The 21855-nt window shown below is 32.5% G+C and overlaps 1 protein-coding gene across 1 annotated transcript; it reads left to right on the forward strand.

The window, feature by feature from the left end:
* Positions 1-306: 306 nt before the first annotated feature.
* LOC133200768 (acetyl-coenzyme A synthetase, cytoplasmic-like) lies at positions 307-21855 on the forward strand. Its single transcript, XM_061336557.1, has 16 exons — positions 307-672; positions 891-982; positions 4936-5039; positions 5345-5417; positions 5679-5754; positions 6134-6257; positions 6389-6504; positions 6699-6891; positions 8520-8653; positions 8879-9011; positions 17039-17095; positions 17617-17700; positions 18740-18848; positions 19103-19302; positions 20984-21029; positions 21153-21855. The coding sequence occupies exons 1-16, from the start codon at positions 362-364 to the stop codon at positions 21350-21352; spliced, it is 2052 nt and encodes a 683-aa protein (XP_061192541.1). The 5' UTR covers positions 307-361; the 3' UTR covers positions 21353-21855.

The raw sequence follows: 21855 nt of genomic DNA on the forward strand, positions 1-21855 counted from the left end.
CTTGCGTATAATATGTTATCCTTCAACTTGGGAGTAAATTTTTAAAAAGTAAATACTTTTTTATCCAGTGTTTTCAAGAATTATTTGAACAAATGGTGTTTAATTTCAAGAAATTTGATGAATATGTTGTAGTAAACGGCAATAAATGATCTTTACAGGAAGCAATATCGTAGTTATATATTACAAAGAGCACAGAAACATCCTGCAAAGCAAATTGTAAATAAATTAAAGTTTCCTTGTTGCCCGAATGTGTCCAGGTACGAGTTGTCTTGCCCCCGTGGCGTCACTTTTTCCACTTTCGTTTCGGGCTAGAAGAATTAGTTATTAGTATTACAGATAAGTATTGATTTGCATAAAGACAATGGACAACGGACATTTTGATCTGTTTCCTCCGTTGGAGAGAATACAGAAGGAGGCACATGTGTCATCCTTTGAACAGTACAAGGAGATGTACAAGCAGTCTGTGGAGGACCCCGCCGGCTTTTGGAGGGAGATTTCAAAACAATTCTTTTGGAAGTCTCCCCCAACCGGGGAATTCCTTCAGTATAACTTCGATTGCCGCAAGGGTCCCATCTTTATCAAGTGGATGGACGGAGCACAGACCAATATATGTTACAATACTCTTGATAGAAACATTGAGAGGGGAATGGGGAACAAGATCGCCTTTTACTGGTTAGCAGACATGTATTGCAAATTAAATCAGCAAACCATTTCAACTTCTAAAAAAGGAGCAATATTTTTTCTTTTTAATATTATTATAATTGTTTTCTGTTTAACAATTCTGCATAAATTCATGTCCAATCAGTCAATATGAAGGGCATGCTTCATGTTTGAGGTTGGGGAGTCTTTATCAGCAGCTTATGAAGTATATAAATCTGATTATTCTTTAGGGAAGGTAACAACCCAGAAGATGTTGGCTCCATCACATATCAGCAGTTGTTAGAAGAAGTTTGCAAGTTTGCCAATGTCCTCAAAAAGATTGGTTTGTATGACAGTAGTTAAATTAATACACAGCTTGGTTTGGACTGCAGTTATGTTATGTTTTTCTTGATGTTTTAAAACAATTCGACACAGGCTTATAACCTGTTTTGGCGTAGAAAGTTGTATGAACTATTTATTCAAAAGGAAATTTTATCATCTGTGTTTTGAAAAATTAATATGAAGCTTCATAGTGTATTGTTTCTGATTGGTTTTAGATTGAATCTACTTGTGGAAATAGTTGACTGGTATCTACAGTTAAAATCATGATGACAATATTTACTGTATACAAGGTTATTTTCGCCCTTTCACACTTGCAAAGGCTAATTGTATTCGGCGCGTCGGCGCGCCAGCGCGTCCATCTCAACCCGATATCACAAAAGTATTTTCTCCCTACATTAAAACACTCAAATGACATCGATTTTCTTTATAATTTAAGCATTATCGGTTATATTCAAGTCGACAGCCCGAGCCCGATTGTATTTTTTTGTTGGGTGGATCCAGAAATTTTTCCCTAGGAGGTGTTGGCTCAAATCGCAAGGGGAAGAGGTCCAAGGCAAAGCTTTAGTAATTTTACTATGTCAGTTCAAATAAATTTGAATTTTCCAGGGATCCGGATCCCATTTGATCCATGCATGCCTTACCACAATTTGTGCTAGAGTAATCCGAAATACCCCAATTTTTTGAGTTGGCCTATACTTTCGATTTCTCTCTCTCTCTCTCTCTCTCTCTCTCTCCAAACATTAACTATATACATGTATAGCATTTAAAAATATTTAGTGCTTTGGTTTTTATAAATTTTCTTTATGTATAACAAAAATTTACCGGTATTACGTAATGACCCTAGACATTAACTATATACATGTATAGCATTTAAAAATATTTAGTGCTTTGGTTTTTATAAATTTTCTTTATGTATAATAAAAATTTACCTGTATTACGTAATGACCCTAGACTCTAGAGTTTAACCCCCTTTTTAGAGACTTGATTATCATGGCAATAAGCTGCAAAACATTGGTATCAGTGTTTGACAAATATTCCTTGTTACGTATTAAAATATTACTACTACTAAAAATTAGCTTGTTCTTTATTTGAGCAGGGGGAGTAACTTTAGTTACAGATACATAAAGTCCTGCCTCCCCATATTGTAGTCTTCTCAACCACTAAGCTCATTACAAATCCAATCATATAAAATACATCTACAATGGTTCCATCAACATTCCTTTAACATTAATTTTTTTTTTGTTTTTTTTTTGTTTTGTTTTTTTTTTGTTTTTGTTTGTTTTGCAGAGTGAAAATTAAAATAGAATTTGATGGTCATTAAAGTAAGAAGCATACCAAAAAGGTTTATGATGACCTGTGTTTACGAAATACTGAATCATTCGCTGATTGCACAAAAATTGATGCCAATGAAAATTGATAAAACTAGTGTATTAATTAGTGGATAAAAGAATATGAATAAAAGAAACAACAGGCGGTTAAATAATGGTATCAGGTTCGTTCGCCCTATCTACCTGTTCGCATGAATCCGTTCGCGCAGGGTCCGTTCGCCATTATTCTTGTTCGCCCTATATCTCGTTCGCCCTATTATATATACAGTATATAGTAAATATCAACATTTATTATTAATTTTATTAAATATTTTACTTGGTGTTTTTTTCAAATGTTGCTAAAGTATTTTTTTTATTAACCGTAATCTTAATGAAGTAATTCAAATTTGATATTTATGCTCTTTACATGCTTAATTGATTTAATTATACTTAATAATGTCACTGTAATTTAGGGGATCATACAATCTGCGTTATGTTCAATTAAAGGACTGAGATGTTAATTTCTGTTGGTCTGCTGGGTCTTTGATTAGTACAGGTATAAATTACCGGTATAGTGTGACCACATGCATTCGTCTGTTGTCTCCCGTGTGCAATTTATGTACCAATGTACATATAATTTATTTAAAAAATCCATTGGTTAATTATTCAATTTCTGCAATATAAATAAGGCGAACGGACCCTGTGCAAACAAGTGATGTTGAAGCTTCAAAAACAAAATTCCATCTATAAAACTTTCTCTTTTTAGCCGAGCGCATTGCTCGTAGAGCAATAGCCGGTTTATGTTACGGTGTTCAACCGGAAATACTGCTTCCTCACCGCCAAATTAAATATGAGTAAGAATAAAGTACGTATGCTCAACCACCTTTGAAGCAATACAAACACTTAATTAAACAAATTTAATTTAACTAAGAAATTCTCTAAAAAAAAAAAAAAAAAAAAAAAAAAAAAAAAAAAAAAAAATTGATAATATACTTTCTCCCCTTTTCTTCAATAAATTATTTGTTTAAAAGATGCGATAGGTAATTTCATCAAGTCTGCCAGCTTCACATTCTATAGATAAAGGTTGTGTTACCAGGCTAATGCGGGGAGCATGTGACCCGATGCACACCTTTATGCAAAACTCCCCGCTGAGGACCCGTCTGTGTATAAACGTTTGACCTTGCTGCATCAATGTAAATTCAAACTGCATTTTATTTTATTTTATCTTTTAAACATTTTTTTATTTATACTATATGCCATAAATATATTTTTGTGTTACATATTCTTCCAGTGTCTTGTTGTTATTCATCTGTAATTACAATGTATGTTTCATGTAAAACGGACTTGTTCACTTCTCTGTAAATGAGCCCGGCTCTCTGTACTTCTCAGTACTTTGATTATTTATGATATCGAGCCCGATGCTAACAATATTGTATAAGCGATAATTTATTTTATAAACAAAATCTGTTGCGCGAGCGCGCCGACGCGCCGAATACAATTAGCCCTTGCAAATAATTTTGCCCCATTTTAATTCGCCCAATCACAGTTCTGTTTAAGAAATTATACTGTGTTTTTTTAAATTCGCCCTGTTTAAAATTCACCCAATTGTGAATAGGGCGAAAGGGGCAAAAATAAAATGGGGCGAAAATTACCCTGTATTCAGTATTACATTCTTATATTGAAATATTCTAAAATTGAACATAATAATATTATGCTGTTTCTCATTTATTATCACTGTACTAGCATTTGGTTTGGAAAGGGAGAATACAACATTTGGTATACCATGGCTGTTAAATTATTTTACCTTGACTTTCACATAAGACAGGGTTGTTAGATTGCCTTCCTCTAGCCTCATTTCTTCCTCTCTATTGAAAGCCCTCATCCTCTGTAAGCTTCTTCCTGCTAAAATGTCAATGTCTAATATTTTCATTCCTTTTAATTGTAGGTACATGAATACTACGTGTAAAATGACATCAACTTACTTTTCCTTTTAATATTTATAGGAATATTTTAAGATGTCACTATTAAATAAACTTAAAGTGATATATCTCACTGTATATTGCAAAATATTGGTACATATTTGGTATATTAAATTGGTATTTGACACACTCTACATTTATGATAAAAATCTTTGCAATCTTCAATACAGTGAATGGTTCAGCAAAAATAATGATGAACCTAGAGTCTGTGATCTGATAGCTCAAATAAAACACTCACCAAATGAGACATTTTCATTTCATTATAAATTCATCTGTTTTTTTTTTTTTTTTTTTTTTTTTAATCGCATACTGTTTACATCACCAGTTTTCTTCTTCTAAGACATTGACTGCAATTTAGCAATCACAGCACATTTTCTTTCAATATGGGATGTAGAATTGTGTCACTGAATGTAAAACTGAACCGGAACATATACTTTAATTTCTGAATTGTTTTTTTTTCTCCCAAAGACAGATTTTTCATAAACCTAAACACACGGGTGACCTTAAACATAGAATTAACTCTAAACAACCTAAAGATATGTAAATAATTCCCTTTGTTTTATTAAAAAATGTTATAATTTCCAATATTTTACAAGGAGTGTCAGCTAAGCATAAATACATGTAATTACAGTTTTTTTGTGCTGAGTTTTGTGTCTCTGTTTCTATAGGTGTTCAGAAGGGAGACAGGGTAGCTATATATATGCCTATGATACTGGAACTTATTGTTGCCATGTTGGCTTGTGCTCGCATCGGGGCAGTTCACTCCATCATCGTAAGTAAGAGGGATAAATGTTCAGAGTAAAGACTAAAGAACATTGGTTATCAAGAGCACATTTTAAATCAAATCTTCCCGAAAGTAATTCATTTTTATTTTGTGACAGACAGGGCAATCGGTGTTCAGAAATTAATGGATTCGTTTGTTCTTAAATGAATAGACATTGATGATCTTTGTATACAAAAGTATTTTTGTGATCAATAAAAATTAAAGAATAAAAAATTTTGATTTGTTTTTTTCATTTGACATTTTCCCAGTAATAGTAAAGCCGAATGTATATGTGATGTTTTTGCATGTTTCAGTTTGCGGGGTATTCATCGGACTCCCTAGCGGACCGAATCCTGGATGCTCAGTGTCATGTCGTCTTAACAGCTGGTAAGGCTTTGTACGGAAATGTCATAGTGGAGATCGACACTGAAAAAAAATTACCATCAAAATCTCAAAGTTTATTGGATTCTATTCAAAATGCAGCAAATTGCAAGATTTAATTTTTTGGGAAATATTCATTGAATTTAGAAATCTGTCAACTAGGTTTACTTTTCATACCTCTTACAGAGCCATGTTTGTTGACTGAAATTAATTTTCTTTTAAATACTACCCTCTTCTTTTTTACTGTTCTTTTTTACTGTTATTCAGATGGCGTTTGGAGAGGGATTAAGCTGTTAAATGTGAAAAAGATTGTAGATGATGCTGTAGATATTTGTCGCAAATCGTAAGTAAATGCTGTACCATAGAACGTGAAGATGAATATGTTTCATAGAATGTTTAAAGGAACATTTCATTCTTTTTCAAAAAGAAGTGTGCTTGCATCTACATCTAGGTATACGGCCTGAAAAGAACTTTATTCAAGAATATTTTGAAAGCAGAGTTAATTGTTATAAGGGAAAGGGGGAAAGGGTTAGGTTAAATATTTCCAGAATGGTTCCTCTCCCAATTGTGAAGTCTTTTTCTCTTATTTCGTCATTCTGCATTTCTTACTGTGTTTAGATATGGTCACCTACTATATACATTGTAATAAATTTTAAAAAATGTAAAATACATAACTATGCACTGATCTGAATAAATATTAGAACTTGTGGACTTTTATTCAGAAATCATGAGGTTCGTACCTGTGTTGTTGTGAGACATCTTTCCCCATCAGAAGAACAAATACAGACCTTAAAGCATGATGAGACGACAGAACCACCTGCAATGCGACCTTCTTTGAAACTCAAGGTCAGGAGAATTATTTTGCTATCTCATTCTTCAGTTGTAAGGAAGGATTTCACAATTGGAATGTCTGTAATACTTATACACACTAATTTATCATATCCTCTTCTTGAGAGATTGCATTTTTTTTTTTACAGATTTCATGGCATGAAGGTAGAGACATCTGGTGGCATGATATAATGGTTGGTCAGTCTAAAGAGTGTGATGTAGAATGGATGCAGGCAGAGGACCCACTCTTTATGCTCTACACAAGGTAGAAACTTCAGTCACTTGTCCATCAATAAAAAAAAAATGTAGTTTTAATAATGTTAGCCATCATATGAAACCAAAGATATGTCAAGCCTTTCTTTAAGCATATGTGGTGTTTTTTTCTGAAAGACACTAAGAATGCATAAACAACTAGTGAATCAAATTCTATATAATTATGATGGTGATATTTTGTTACAGTGGTTCCACGGGGAAGCCTAAGGGAGTGCTCCACACTGTCGCAGGATACATGCTGTTCTCTGCCACTACATTTAAGTTCTCGTTTGACTACCACCCTGATGAAGTCTACTGGTGCACCGCTGATGTTGGATGGATCACCGGTCACACCTACACATGTTATGGTCCACTGAACAACGGAGCAACTGGAATTATAGTAAGGCTTAAGGAAAAAGATCACATTTAATGTACTCAGGGTAATACTGACTCTGACTCTATCTTCTCTTTGCCCTTAGTCCTTTGACTGCGGCCAGTGTGGTGAGTATTAGAGAGTGTACTGGCTGTCTTATGCTGAGAAATTTCAGACTAAATCAACTTGATGATTGTATTTTACCAGTGGTGTTGGCAAAATAATATGGAGCAAATATGCTGCCAGCTTCTTAAATATTAGTAATGAAAGTGGAGCATGGCCAATATTAGCTATAAGCCTCACTCTGAATCAAATGTGCAGAGATTATGCCTACCATTTCAAGAGAGATACTATGAGACTTGGTTCAAATGCTGCATCTGACCCATATATTCCAAATAGTTTCAAGGTTCAGTTCCTTTGGAGCAGATCCATGCTTAATTTACTATAAGCCCTACCTGTACTAAACTTGCAGGAGTGATGCATCCAGAGATGTGCATCAAAAGCCTTCATTTGGATCCTGCAACTTTAAGTGACAAACAGTATTTCCCAGATGGGTAGCCAGCCAAACATTTTGGAGCAGGTCCATTCCTTATTACTGTGTATATATAAAACTTATCTGGACCAAACTTTTGTGCATGATGCAACCAGGAATGCAATTTAGCTCTGTATCCATATTTTCTAGATGATTAATGAAAAGCCTATCGTGAAATAAGGATTTTAACTGATAGATTTTGTTGGATATTGATTTATTTGAACATTCATTTGGCTTGATACTTAGACCCAGTTAAAGATAACATTTGTTGAAGTGAGCTTCATAATCATAGATGTATTTGGTGTGTGATTTTATGTTATGAGACAAAAATGGTGTCAAAATTTTAATGACACAATCAAAATGGTGTTAAAATTTTAATGACACAATGGCCTTCAAGATTTTAAAAGATTTCTTGAAAACTATAGTAGACTGCTTGGCTCAGATTTTGCACAATTACAGCCCTTGAAAGTGGAGTCCAAAAATTTGGATTTTACTTCTAGCTGTAATGAAAATTTCTGAAAGTGGCAAGCAAGAGTTCTAAAGTTAATTTGGAAATTTGGACACTGAGGAAAAAAGAGTTTATACTTTGGCCGATTTGATTAATAGTGGTGCTTATGATGTGAGGAAACTTAATATCAACGGACAATTTATTAGGAATGCATTATGTCAATTTCTTCATTAAAATCTAAGACAAACATAGCAAGTGATTAAAATAGCATTAAAAGGCATTTTATATTAATTATTCATACTGCAAATTTGATAAAAATTGATTTAAAAGTTACAATGATTATCTTTGTATTGGAAGTATATTTACAAATACATGTATTTATGCATACTAACGCAGTAATTATTCTTTTCAAAATTGTACAGCGTAAAGTCTTTCATGATTAATTTCAAATTATCTGAATTTCTACATGTAAAGATTTACAAATTTTATGAACATGTAAAAATTAGGGAATTGGACAAAATATGAAAAAATATGCTATACAGTATACATGTATGTCAGGTTTTGATTTGGTAGGGTAGAAAAACAATTGATCACAAGCAAATATATTTTTCCTAAATTCTGTCTTTAGAGATCCAGCATATTTTTGTATTCAGTGACAGTGTTGTCTTATTTCAGTTTGAAGGAGTGCCATTTTACCCTGATGCAGGTCGATTTTGGGCCATCATAGAGAAATACAAAGTCGCCAAGTTCTACACGGCACCCACTGCCATCAGAGCCCTCATGAAGTATGGGGATAGTCATGTCACAAAGTAAGTAAATATGGTCATTTCTTTTACACAGGAGTTAGTATTTAGTTGAAGCTTGTTTCAGGGACATGTAAATATTACAAATTTTGTATGATAAAGCATGGATATAAAACTTTAAAGATAACTTAAGAAGATGAGGGTTGATGGAAGTGTTTAGTGATATCAAGATTTCTGATTTTCACACCAATTAATACTGATATAAAGAGAACTTTTTGTGTTGTTTTGTAGGTATGATAGAAGCACCCTTAAGGTCCTGGGTACTGTGGGTGAACCAATCAACCCTGAGGCATGGCTGTGGTACTATAATGTAGTAGGGAATAAGAGGTGTGCCATTGTAGACACCTTCTGGCAAACAGAGACAGTAAGTCATTTAACAGCTCAAAACATCAAGATAACGTAATCATAGAGATAGTTCTGTAAGGTATAGCTCCAAATAACAAGATTAGTCAGAGAGATAGTTCTGTAACTTATAACTCAAAACATCAAGATTAGTCAGAGATATAGTTCTGTAATGTATAACTCAAAACATCCAGATTAGTCAGAGAGATAGTTCTGTAACTTATAACTCAAAACATCAAGATTAGTCAGATATAGTTCTGTAATGTATAACTCAAAACATCAAGATTAGTCAGAGATATAGTTCTGTAATGTATAACTCAAAACATCCAGATTAGTCAGAGAGATAGTTCTGTAACTTATAACTCAAAACATCAAGATTAGTCAGATATAGTTCTGTAATGTATAACTCAAAACATCAAGATTAGTCAGAGATATAGTTCTGTGATGTATAACTCAAAACATCCAGATTAGTCAGAGAGATAGTTCTGTAACATATAACTCAAAACATCAAGATTAGTCAGAGATATAGTTCTGTGATGTATAACTCAAAACATCCAGATTAGTCAGAGAGATAGTTCTGTAACTTATAACTCAAAACATCAAGATTAGTCAGAGAGATAGTTCTGTAACTTATAACTCAAAACATCAAGATTAGTCAGAGATATAGTTCTGTAATGTATAACTCAAAACATCAAGATTAGTCAGAGAGATAGTTCTGTAATGTATAACTCAAAACATCAAGATTAGTCAGAGAGATAGTTCTGTAATGTATAACTCAAAACATCAAGATTAGTCAGAGATATAGTTCTGTAATGTATAACTCAAAACATCCAGATTAGTCAGAGATATAATTCTGTAATGTATAACTCAAAACATCCAGATTAGTCAGAGATATAGTTCTGTAATGTATAACTCAAAACATCAAGATTAGTCAGAGAGATAGTTCTGTAATGTATAACTCAAAACATCAAGATTAGTCAGAGATATAGTTCTGTAACATATAACTCAATACATCAAGATTAGTCAGAGATATAGTTCTGTGATGTATAACTCAAAACATCCAGATTAGTCAGAGAGATAGTTCTGTAACTTATAACTCAAAACATCAAGATTAGTCAGAGATATAGTTCTGTAACTTATAACTCAAAACATCCAGATTAGTCAGAGATATAGTTCTGTAATGTATAACTCAAAACATCAAGATTAGTCAGAGATATAGTTCTGTAATGTATAACTCAAAACATCCAGATTAGTCAGAGATATAGTTCTGTAATGTATAACTCAAAACATCCAGATTAGTCAGAGAGATAGTTCTGTAACGTATAACTCAATACATCAAGATTAGTCAGAGAGATAGTTCTGTAATGTATAACTCAATACATCAAGATTAGTCAGAGATATAGTTCTGTAATGTATAACTCAAAACATCAAGATTAGTCAGAGATATAGTTCTGTAACGTATAACTCAAAACATCAAGATTAGTCAGAGATATAGTTCTGTAACGTATAACTCAATACATCCAGATTAGTCAGAGATATAGTTCTGTAATGTATAACTCAAAACATCCAGATTAGTCAGAGAGATAGTTCTGTAATGTATAACTCAAAACATCAAGATTAGTCAGAGAGATAGTTCTGTAATGTATAACTCAAAACATCCAGATTAGTCAGAGAGATAGTTCTGTAATGTATAACTCAAAACATCAAGATTAGTCAGAGAGATAATTCTGTAATGTATAACTCAATACATCAAGATTAGTCAGAGAGATAGTTCTGTAATGTATAACTCAATACATCAAGATTAGTCAGAGAGATAGTTCTGTAACTTATAACTCAAAACATCAAGATTAGTCAGAGATATAGTTCTGTAATGTATAACTCAAAACATCCAGATTAGTCAGAGAGATAGTTCTGTAACTTATAACTCAAAACATCAAGATTAGTCAGAGATATAGTTCTTTAATGTATAACTCAAAACATCCAGATTAGTCAGAGATATAGTTCTGTAATGTATAACTCAAAACATCAAGATTAGTCAGAGATATAGTTCTGTAACTTATAACTCAAAACATCAAGATTAGTCAGAGAGATAGTTCTGTGATGTATAACTCAAAACATCCAGATTAGTCAGAGAGATAATTCTGTAACTTATAACTCAAAACATCAAGATTAGTCAGAGATATAGTTCTGTAATGTATAACTCAAAACATCCAGATTAGTCAGAGAGATAGTTCTGTAATGTATAACTCAATACATCAAGATTAGTCAGAGATATAGTTCTGTAATGTATAACTCAAAACATCAAGATTAGTCAGAGATATAGTTCTGTAATGTATAACTCAAAACATCAAGATTAGTCAGAGAGATAGTTCTGTAATGTATAACTCAAAACATCAAGATTAGTCAGAGAGATAGTTCTGTAACTTATAACTCAAAACATCAAGATTAGTCAGAGAGATAGTTCTGTAACTTATAACTCAAAACATCCAGATTAGTCAGAGAGATAGTTCTGTAACATATAACTCAAAACATCCAGATTAGTCAGATATAGTTCTTTAATGTATAACTCAAAACATCAAGATTAGTCAGAGATATAGTTCTTTAATGTATAACTCAAAACATCAAGATTAGTCAGAGATATAGTTCTGTAACGTATAACTCAAAACATCCAGATTAGTCAGAGATATAGTTCTTTAATGTATAACTCAAAACATCCAGATTAGTCAGAGAGATAGTTCTGTAACGTATAACTCAAAACATCAAGATTAGTCAGAGATATAGTTCTTTAATGTATAACTCAAAACATCAAGATTAGTCAGATATAGTTCTTTAATGTATAACTCAAAACATCCAGATTAGTCAGAGAGATAGTTCTGTAACGTATAACTCAAAACATCAAGATTAGTCAGAGATATAGTTCTGTAATGTATAACTCAAAACATCAAGATTAGTCAGAGATATAGTTCTGTAATGTATAACTCAAAACATCCAGATTAGTCAGAGATATAGTTCTGTAATGTATAACTCAAAACATCAAGATTAGTCAGAGATATAATTCTGTAATGTATAACTCAAAACATCAAGATTAGTCAGAGAGATAGTTCTGTAATGTATAACTCAAAACATCAAGATTAGTCAGAGAGATAGTTCTGTAATGTATAACTCAAAACATCAAGATTAGTCAGAGAGATAGTTCTGTAATGTATAACTCAAAACATCAAGATTAGTCAGAGAGATAGTTCTGTAATGTATAACTCAAAACATCAAGATTAGTCAGAGAGATAGTTCTGTAACTTATAACTCAAAACATCAAGATTAGTCAGAGATATAGTTCTGTAATGTATAACTCAAAACATCAAGATTAGTCAGAGATATAGTTCTGTAATGTATAACTCAAAACATCAAGATTAGTCAGAGAGATAGTTCTGTAATGTATAACTCAAAACATCAAGATTAGTCAGAGATATAGTTCTGTAATGTATAACTCAAAACATCAAGATTAGTCAGATATAGTTCTGTAATGTATAACTCAAAACATCAAGATTAGTCAGATATAGTTCTGTAATGTATAACTCAAAACATCAAGATTAGTCAGAGATATAGTTCTGTAATGTATAACTCAAAACATCAAGATTAGTCAGATATAGTTCTGTAATGTATAACTCAAAACATCAAGATTAGTCAGATATAGTTCTGTAATGTATAACTCAAAACATCAAGATTAGTCAGAGATATAGTTCTGTAACGTATAACTCAAAACATCAAGATTAGTCAGAGATATAGTTCTGTAACGTATAACTCAATACATCAAGATTAGTCAGAGATATAGTTCTGTAATGTATAACTCAATACATCAAGATTAGTCAGAGATATAGTTCTGTAACGTATAACTCAAAACATCAAGATTAGTCAGAGATATAGTTCTGTAATGTATAACTCAATACATCAAGATTAGTCAGAGATATAGTTCTGTAATGTATAACTCAATACATCAAGATTAGTCAGAGAGATAGTTCTGTAACGTATAACTCAAAACATCAAGATTAGTCAGAGATATAGTTCTGTAACATATAACACAAAACACCAAGATTAGTCAGAGAGATAATTCTGTAATGTATAACTCAAAACATCAAGATTAGTCAGAGAGATAGTTCTGTAACATATAACACAAAACACCAAGATTAGTCAGAGAGATAGTTCTGTAATGTATAACTCAAAACATCAAGATTAGTCAGAGATATAGTTCTGTAACTTATAACTCAAAACATCAAGATTAGTCAGAGATATAGTTCTGTAATGTATAACTCAAAACATCCAGATTAGTCAGAAAGATAGTTCTGTAACTTATAACTCAAAACATCAAGATTAGTCAGAGATATAGTTCTGTAACTTATAACTCAAAACATCCAGATTAGTTAGAGATATAGTTCTGTAATGTATAACTCAAAACATCAAGATTAGTCAGAGAGATAGTTCTGTAACTTATAACTCAAAACATCAAGATTAGTCAGAGATATAGTTCTGTAACTTATAACTCAAAACATCCAGATTAGTTAGAGATATAGTTCTGTAATGTATAACTCAAAACATCAAGATTAGTCAGAGAGATAGTTCTGTAACTTATAACTCAAAACATCAAGATTAGTCAGAGATATAGTTCTGTAATGTATAACTCAAAACATCAAGATTAGTCAGAGAGATAGTTCTGTAACGTATAACTCAAAACATCAAGATTAGTCAGAGAGATAGTTCTGTAATGTATAACTCAAAACATCAAGATTAGTCAGAGATATAGTTCTGTAACTTATAACTCAAAACATCCAGATTAGTCAGAGATATAGTTCTGTAATGTATAACTCAAAACATCAAGATTAGTCAGAGATATAGTTCTGTAACTTATAACTCAAAACATCAAGATTAGTCAGAGAGATAGTTCTGTGATGTATAACTCAAAACATCCAGATTAGTCAGAGAGATAGTTCTGTAATGTATAACTCAAAACATCAAGATTAGTCAGAGATATAGTTCTGTAACATATAACTCAATACATCAAGATTAGTCAGAGATATAGTTCTGTAATGTATAACTCAAAACATCAAGATTAGTCAGAGAGATAGTTCTGTAATGTATAACTCAAAACATCAAGATTAGTCAGAGAGATAGTTCTGTAACATATAACTCAATACATCAAGATTAGTCAGAGAGATAGTTCTGTAATGTATAACTCAAAACATCAAGATTAGTCAGAGATATAGTTCTGTAACATATAACTCAATACATCAAGATTAGTCAGAGATATAGTTCTGTAACATATAACTCAAAACATCCAGATTAGTCAGAGATATAGTTCTGTAACATATAACTCAAAACATCAAGATTAGTCAGAGATATAGTTCTGTAACATATAACTCAAAACATCAAGATTAGTCAGAGATATAGTTCTGTAACGTATAACTCAAACATCAAGATTAGTCAGAGATATAGTTCTGTAATGTATAACTCAAAACATCAAGATTAGTCAGAGATATAGTTCTGTAATGTATAACTCAAAACATCAAGATTAGTCAGAGATATAGTTCTGTAATGTATAACTCAAAACATCAAGATTAGTCAGAGATATAGTTCTGTAATGTATAACTCAAAACATCAAGATTAGTCAGAGATATAGTTCTGTAATGTATAACTCAAAACATCAAGATTAGTCAGAGATATAGTTCTGTAATGTATAACTCAAAACATCAAGATTAGTCAGAGATATAGTTCTGTAATGTATAACTCAAAACATCAAGATTAGTCAGAGATATAGTTCTGTAATGTATAACTCAAAACATCAAGATTAGTCAGAGAGATAGTTCTGTAATGTATAACTCAAAACATCAAGATTAGTCAGAGAGATAGTTCTGTAATGTATAACTCAAAACATCAAGATTAGTCAGAGATATAGTTCTGTAATGTATAACTCAAAACATCAAGATTAGTCAGAGATATAGTTCTGTAACTTATAACTCAAAACATCAAGATTAGTCAGAGATATAATTCTGTAATGTATAACTCAAAACATCAAGATTAGTCAGAGATATAGTTCTGTAATGTATAACTCAAAACATCCAGATTAGTCAGAGATATAGTTCTGTAACATATAACTCAATACATCAAGATTAGTCAGAGAGATAGTTCTGTAATGTATAACTCAAAACATCAAGATTAGTCAGAGATATAGTTCTGTAATGTATAACTCAAAACATCAAGATTAGTCAGATATAGTTCTGTAATGTATAACTCAAAACATCAAGATTAGTCAGAGATATAGTTCTGTAATGTATAACTCAATACATCAAGATTAGTCAGATATAGTTCTGTAACTTATAACTCAAAACATCAAGATTAGTCAGAGAGATAGTTCTGTAATGTATAACTCAAAACATCAAGATTAGTCAGAGAGATAGTTCTGTAACTTATAACTCAAAACATCAAGATTAGTCAGAGATATAGTTCTTTAATGTATAACTCAATACATCAAGATTAGTCAGATATAGTTCTTTAATGTATAACTCAAAACATCCAGATTAGTCATAGGGACAGTTGATCATGTAACACTTAGCTCAAAACATAAAGACATTAATTCATGGAAATTTATGTAAGAACAAGCCTTTTTATGCCCCGCCATGAATATGGCCGGGGCATATAATGTTTGTCATGTCCGTCTTCCGTCCTTCCGTCCTTCTGTCCTTCTGTCCTTCCGTCCTTCCGTCACACTTTGCGTTTAGCTCTGTTCAAAGCTCAGTTTCAAAGATACCATTCAAGATATTTTTATCAAACTTCATATGCTGATAGATATTGATGAGAGCTATGCAACTGCATCAACATTTTTTGACCTTGACCTTTCCTTTGACCTTGACCTCACTTTTCTTAAATTAGTGTTTAGCTCAGTTTTAAAGATACCATTCAAGGTAGTGTAATCAAACTTCATATGTTGATGCATACTGATGTAAGCTATTCAACTGCATCAACATTTTTTGACTTTGACCTTTCTTTTGACCTTGACCTCACTTTTCTTAAATTAGTGTTTAGCTCAGTTTTAAAGATACCATTCAAGATAATGTAATCAAACTTCATTTGTTGATACATACTGATGTAAGCTATTCAACTGCATCAACGTTTTTTGACCTTGACCTTTCTTTTGACCTTGACCTCACTTTTCTTAAATTAGTGTTTAGCTCAGTTTTAATTAAAGCATTCAAGATATTTTTAACAAACTTCATATGCTGATACATAATGATGAGAGCTATTCAACTGCATCAATATTTTTTACCTTGACCTTTCTTTTGACCTTGACCTCACTTTTCTGAAATAAGTTTTAGCTCAGTTTTAAAGATACCATTCAAGATAGTGTTATCAAACTTCATATGCTGATACATACTGATGAGAGCTATTCAACTGCATCAACATTTTTTGACCTTGACCTTTCCTTTGACCTTGACCTCACTTTTCTTAAATCAGTGTCAAACTTCATATGCTGATACATACTGATGTAACCTTTTCAACTGCATCAACATTTTTTGACCTTGACCTTTCCTTTGACCTTGACCTCACTTTTCTTAAATTAGTGTCAAACTTCATATGCTGATACATACTGATGTAAGCTATTCAACTGCATCAATATTTTTTCACCTAGACCTTTCCTTTGACCTTGACCTCACTTTTCTCAATTTGTGTTAAAATGTTGCATTACTAATATACCCTCGGCGGGGCATTCATGTCCTATGGACATATTTCTAGTTTAGACTGTATTGGCTATGTAGTTATATATAGAGCTAGGATCGTTTGCAATATGCTAGCTTAGCCACGATGTAGGGATAAGTGTTAATTTTATATAGTGTGTTCAATAGACCTAGATATCTAGCCTAGCAGCTAGGGTAGTTGGTAGGCTATCTGGAGTAATTGCTAAGCTATCTAGGGTAGCTGCTAGGCTCTTAAACACAGCCATGTTTTGTTGTGATAAGATTGAACATACCTTTAAGTACATCTTTTGTTACATAAATCTTGTAGGGAGGTCATGTGATCACCCCACTCCCAGGAGCCACTACCACCAAACCAGGTTCTGCTGTAAGTAACCATAGCAACAGATTCTTTACTTTTGTATTATAAAATTTTCTTCCCAAAAGCTACAATCATAAACTTAGCTAAAGTTAAAACAGTAAGTCAAAAATCAAGAATGTTCGCTGACTCCTTATTTTGAATCAGAATACCTCACTGAAAGTATAAAAATCAGGAGTATGGTTTAGATTTTGATTTCTACATCATCTGAAGGGAGCGTCAACTCATAATTAACTTAAAACATTGAAATTCAATATTTTACCATTAGACATCAATTTCTCTCACACTCGTTTATATCCCATCACACCAGTTGCCTTGGTTATGGATTTTTTGTGTTACTGACAATTGTTATTAGAAATGAATTGGAGATGATGAGAAAAATGGGACATTCATCATCAAAGTAATTTGAAATGCATGCTTTATCAATTGATATTTCATAATTTCTGTGTATTTTTAGATTTTTTAAAAAATGTTTATAGAATAGCACCATTACTTTACATGTTTTTGAGTTTATGACATTTCCCCCCTAGACATTTCCATTCTTTGGAGTTGTTCCTGTCATTCTGGATGAAGAGGGACGAGAAATCACAGAGGCTGATAAAGAGGGATATCTGGTTAGTGTGAAAGCAATATCTGATATCTACAGACAATATATACATGTAAAATAGGTGATATCAAGAACAAATGTATACAACTGATATCTACAACAAATGTGTACAGTGGATACAACATGTATATAAAACAGTTGATTTTTATGACAAATAAATACAACAACTTGTATGTATAATAAAGCATGCTTATTCAGTAGCTGATATCTACAACATATATTCAGCAACTGATATCTACAAAACTACAACAGTTGATACCTTATTCATATTATATCTGTATCAAGTGCATTCATATTTACAACAAAATCATAAACATTTGATATCCAAAATAAATAATACAAAGTACACTATCTTCATACAGTATTCTGATAGATTTACAGTCAACTCATACCCAAACCGACTCGTACCCAAACCGAGTCGTACCCAGAGAGTCAACTCGTACCCAAAACTGTTACTTACATATACAGTGTTATACCATATTATAGAAAAGGCATGTGCTATAGATTATTTAGTATACACATAATTTGTCTGTACTGTTTGTAATTGCATAAATCATGCTTGTTGTTTGTGATGCCTGAAAGGGCCCTGATTTGGAAATAACGAATCTATCTAGGCCCTATCTATATCTATATTATGCCAAGTTGAGAATTTTTCAAACAAATTTAATTTAATTTTAATTATTTTATAAAAGTAGTGTAACTAAATTAAAATAATAAATCAGATATCTTTATGAAAATATATCAAAAATTGAAATATTTTTATTATTTATTTTATGACTTCAGTTTTGGGTACGAGTTGACTCTTTGGGTACGACTCGGTTTGGGTACGAGTCGGAATGGGTACGAGTTGACTGGATACCTTCTGATATCTACAAAAATGCATAGATTGTTGTGATTCATGTATTGTGCCCCCTGCCTACTGATTTAGAAACAAGTAGAATCAATAGATGAAGGAATTCAGTGTTTTTTAAATTAATTCAGTGATATTGATTGTAACTGAAATGGTGTGGACTTGATGTTTTACATAGGTAACTTGTTGTTAACAGGTGTTTAAGCAGCCTTGGCCAGGTATAATGAGAACTGTGTATGGTAACCATGAGAGATTTGAGACAACTTACTTTAAAAAGTTTCCAGGTTACTACTGCACAGGAGATGGTGAGTTTCAGTTACTCATCTTGATATCAGTTCTTACATTGATTTTATTGAACAGACTTTAATCATTTCTTTTAATTTCTAAAATGGAACTAGTTTAAAATTCCATGTATCTCCCCTTAGTGCCATTTTTGAGACACGTGTATAAACCATTTATTTATATAGTATATAAAAAATACAGATATTTCCCTGTCATGTAAGATTGTACAGCCTTAAACATGTAACATTTTGATTAACCTGTAAAATTGAATTGACAGGAGGTAAGAAGGATAGTGATGGATATATCTGGGTGACAGGGAGGATAGATGATATGGTCAATGTCTCGGGGCACCTGCTGAGTACAGCCGAGATTGAGTCTTCTCTGGTGGAACACCCCAAAGTTGCAGAGGCAGCTGTTGTATCACACCCCCACAAAATTAAGGGCGAGTGTACCTACTGCTTTGTGACACTCAAGGAGGTCAGTCTTCAATCACATACAGATTGCTGTTATATTACTTTTCCATTGTCCAAAAAACCCAAAACAAAGAAATTACATGTACTAAGCAGTCAAAGATAACTGCTTATGAAGTTCTGAGTGAGAAAATTCAGATTTACCCATATGTAGAATAAAAAAAAAATAATTCAGGAAATATTACTGAAATCAAAATTATGCATGTTTCATTTACTATTTTTAATGTTAAAGACCAAAGTCAACTTCAGTGGAAATACATATTTTTTATATGTACATGTATTATGTACAGCATTGAAATTCATTATAAGAGTACATTACACTGTATTTACAGCAGTTCTGAATTGATCTACTTAACAAAACCTTTAGTGCAGACATCAGATTTTTATTTGAAAACGCATCCAAAAATGGAAAGGTTTTTAGGTCACCTTATCTGATGGCTTTAGTGAAGAGGATTTAAATTTGTTTAAATCAAGAGTCAAACCCTTCTGTAAGGGGAGATAATCAAGAAAAGCCAAAGTAGGATGGGTGTCTAAAGCCCTTCTTAAGAACAAATGGGGCAGAAAAGATGAAACTTGTATGAAACTTCCTTACATGTGTACATTCAAACCATGACTCCCTGGGGAAGGGTGGAGCCACAGTAGGAGATCAGAGTTTTACATGGAGAATACGTAGGACACTATGTTTAAAAATCTTCTTTTCAAGAACAGCAGGGCCATGAGATATTAATATGCAAGCATCCTCAGGAAGTGCAGATTCAGTTTTGTTAGAATCCTTGCCCCCAGGGGTTGGGCCGTAATAGGGGATCAAAGTATCATAGGGGAAAAATTCTTTTAAAATCTTCTAAACAGTAGCAGTGCCATGGTTAGTCATATTAATACACAAGCTTTTTCAGGTAGTGCAGATTCAAAGTTGTTTAAATCATGGCCCCCAAGGATAAGGTGGACCACAATAGGGGATCAGGGTTTTACATGAGAATATTTAGGGAAAAATCTTTAAAAATCTTCTTCTCAACAAAAGTGTCCTTGGTTAATGCAGATTCAAATTTATTCAATTCATTGGCCTCAGGGTTAGGATGAGGCCACAATAAAGGATCAAAGTTTTACATGGGAATATATAGAGAAAAATCTTTAAAATTGTTGATGCAATGAATAGCTGGGCAATGATTCATCATTTAAATATGCAAGCATTCACAGGTAGTGTTGATTCAGGTTTGCCAAATCATGGTCCCCTAGGATAGGCTTGGGCCACAATAGGGGGTCAAGGTTTCACTAAGAATATACAGTAAAAAAATCTTTTGAATTCTTGTCAGGAACAATTTGGCCATGATTAATCAGATAAATATTACTCTGGTAGTGCAGATTCAAGTTTGTTCAAATCATGACCTCCTTTGTAGAGTGGGACCAGGCCATTAGATATACAATGTATTGATATTAAAGCATCTCTATATTACCTAATGTGTGGATTCAAGTAAGGTTTAATCATAACTCCTTAGGTCTAGGATGAGGCCACAATATGGGGTCATAAATTTTATGGAATAAAGAGGGTAGGAAATCTTTTAAAAACGGCAAGATCAAGATGTCTCAAGTGAGCATTGTGGCTTTTGGACCTCTTTCCTTTGAGTACTGACATATGTAGATAGGATGTTTGCAGTATTTAACCAGTATTAAAAATGTATTACTGATTCCAGGATGAAAAATTTACTGAGGAATTGGGAAATGAACTCAAGATGAAAGGTGAGTAATTATAAAATAAATGGAATAATTGTTTTTACAGTGAATTGAGTTCTCAAGATTTCATCATTGTCATTTCATGTCTGCAAAGTTGGTGCATATTTTTATTCACAAATCCTTTTTCAGTGAGAACAAAAATTGGTCCATTTGCAATGCCAGATTTTGTTCAAAATGCTCCAAGTCTGCCAAAAACCAGGTCTGGTAAAATAATGAGGAGGATCCTTCGTAAGATTGCCGTCGGGGATCGTAACGTTGGTGACATCACAACCCTCGCAGATGACACTGTGATTGATACTTTGTTCGGTCTTCGTCCAGAGAATGCATAATAGACTGGATCATTAAAAGCATCAGGGACCATCGCCACACTCGATACTTACATTAGAAATTGTGCCAATCGGACCATCACCACACTTGATTATAGAAATGAAACAGAATCAATATTAAATCATGTCATGATGCCTTAAACTTTTTCAGAATTCGTCATTGTAATCATGTGGTCAACCTGTTCACACTTTAAAAATTTCCATGACAATTCAATGAATCTGATTAAAACCCACATAATTCATAGGTAAGGGAGAGTATCATATTTTCCCAAGGATTTAATTACTTGTGTATACTCAGTATGACCTGTTATTTAAAGTACATGAATGTACTGTTGTGCATTTTAGGATATTACAAAATCTCTGGAATGCTTTTTATGTTTACAGGGACTTGTTAAAAGAGCCTCTTGTGAACTAGTTTTATTTAGTATAATTAATAGTGAACAAATTTTTATAAGAGATGATATAAACAGATGTTGTCATGAACACTGATTAAACTGTGGAAAGAA

This window comes from Saccostrea echinata, unplaced genomic scaffold (genome assembly GCF_033153115.1).
Source record: "Saccostrea echinata isolate AGI-Se365-2 ecotype Australia unplaced genomic scaffold, CSIRO_AGI_Sech_v1 ptg000041l, whole genome shotgun sequence".
Classification (NCBI taxonomy): domain Eukaryota; kingdom Metazoa; phylum Mollusca; class Bivalvia; order Ostreida; family Ostreidae; genus Saccostrea; species Saccostrea echinata.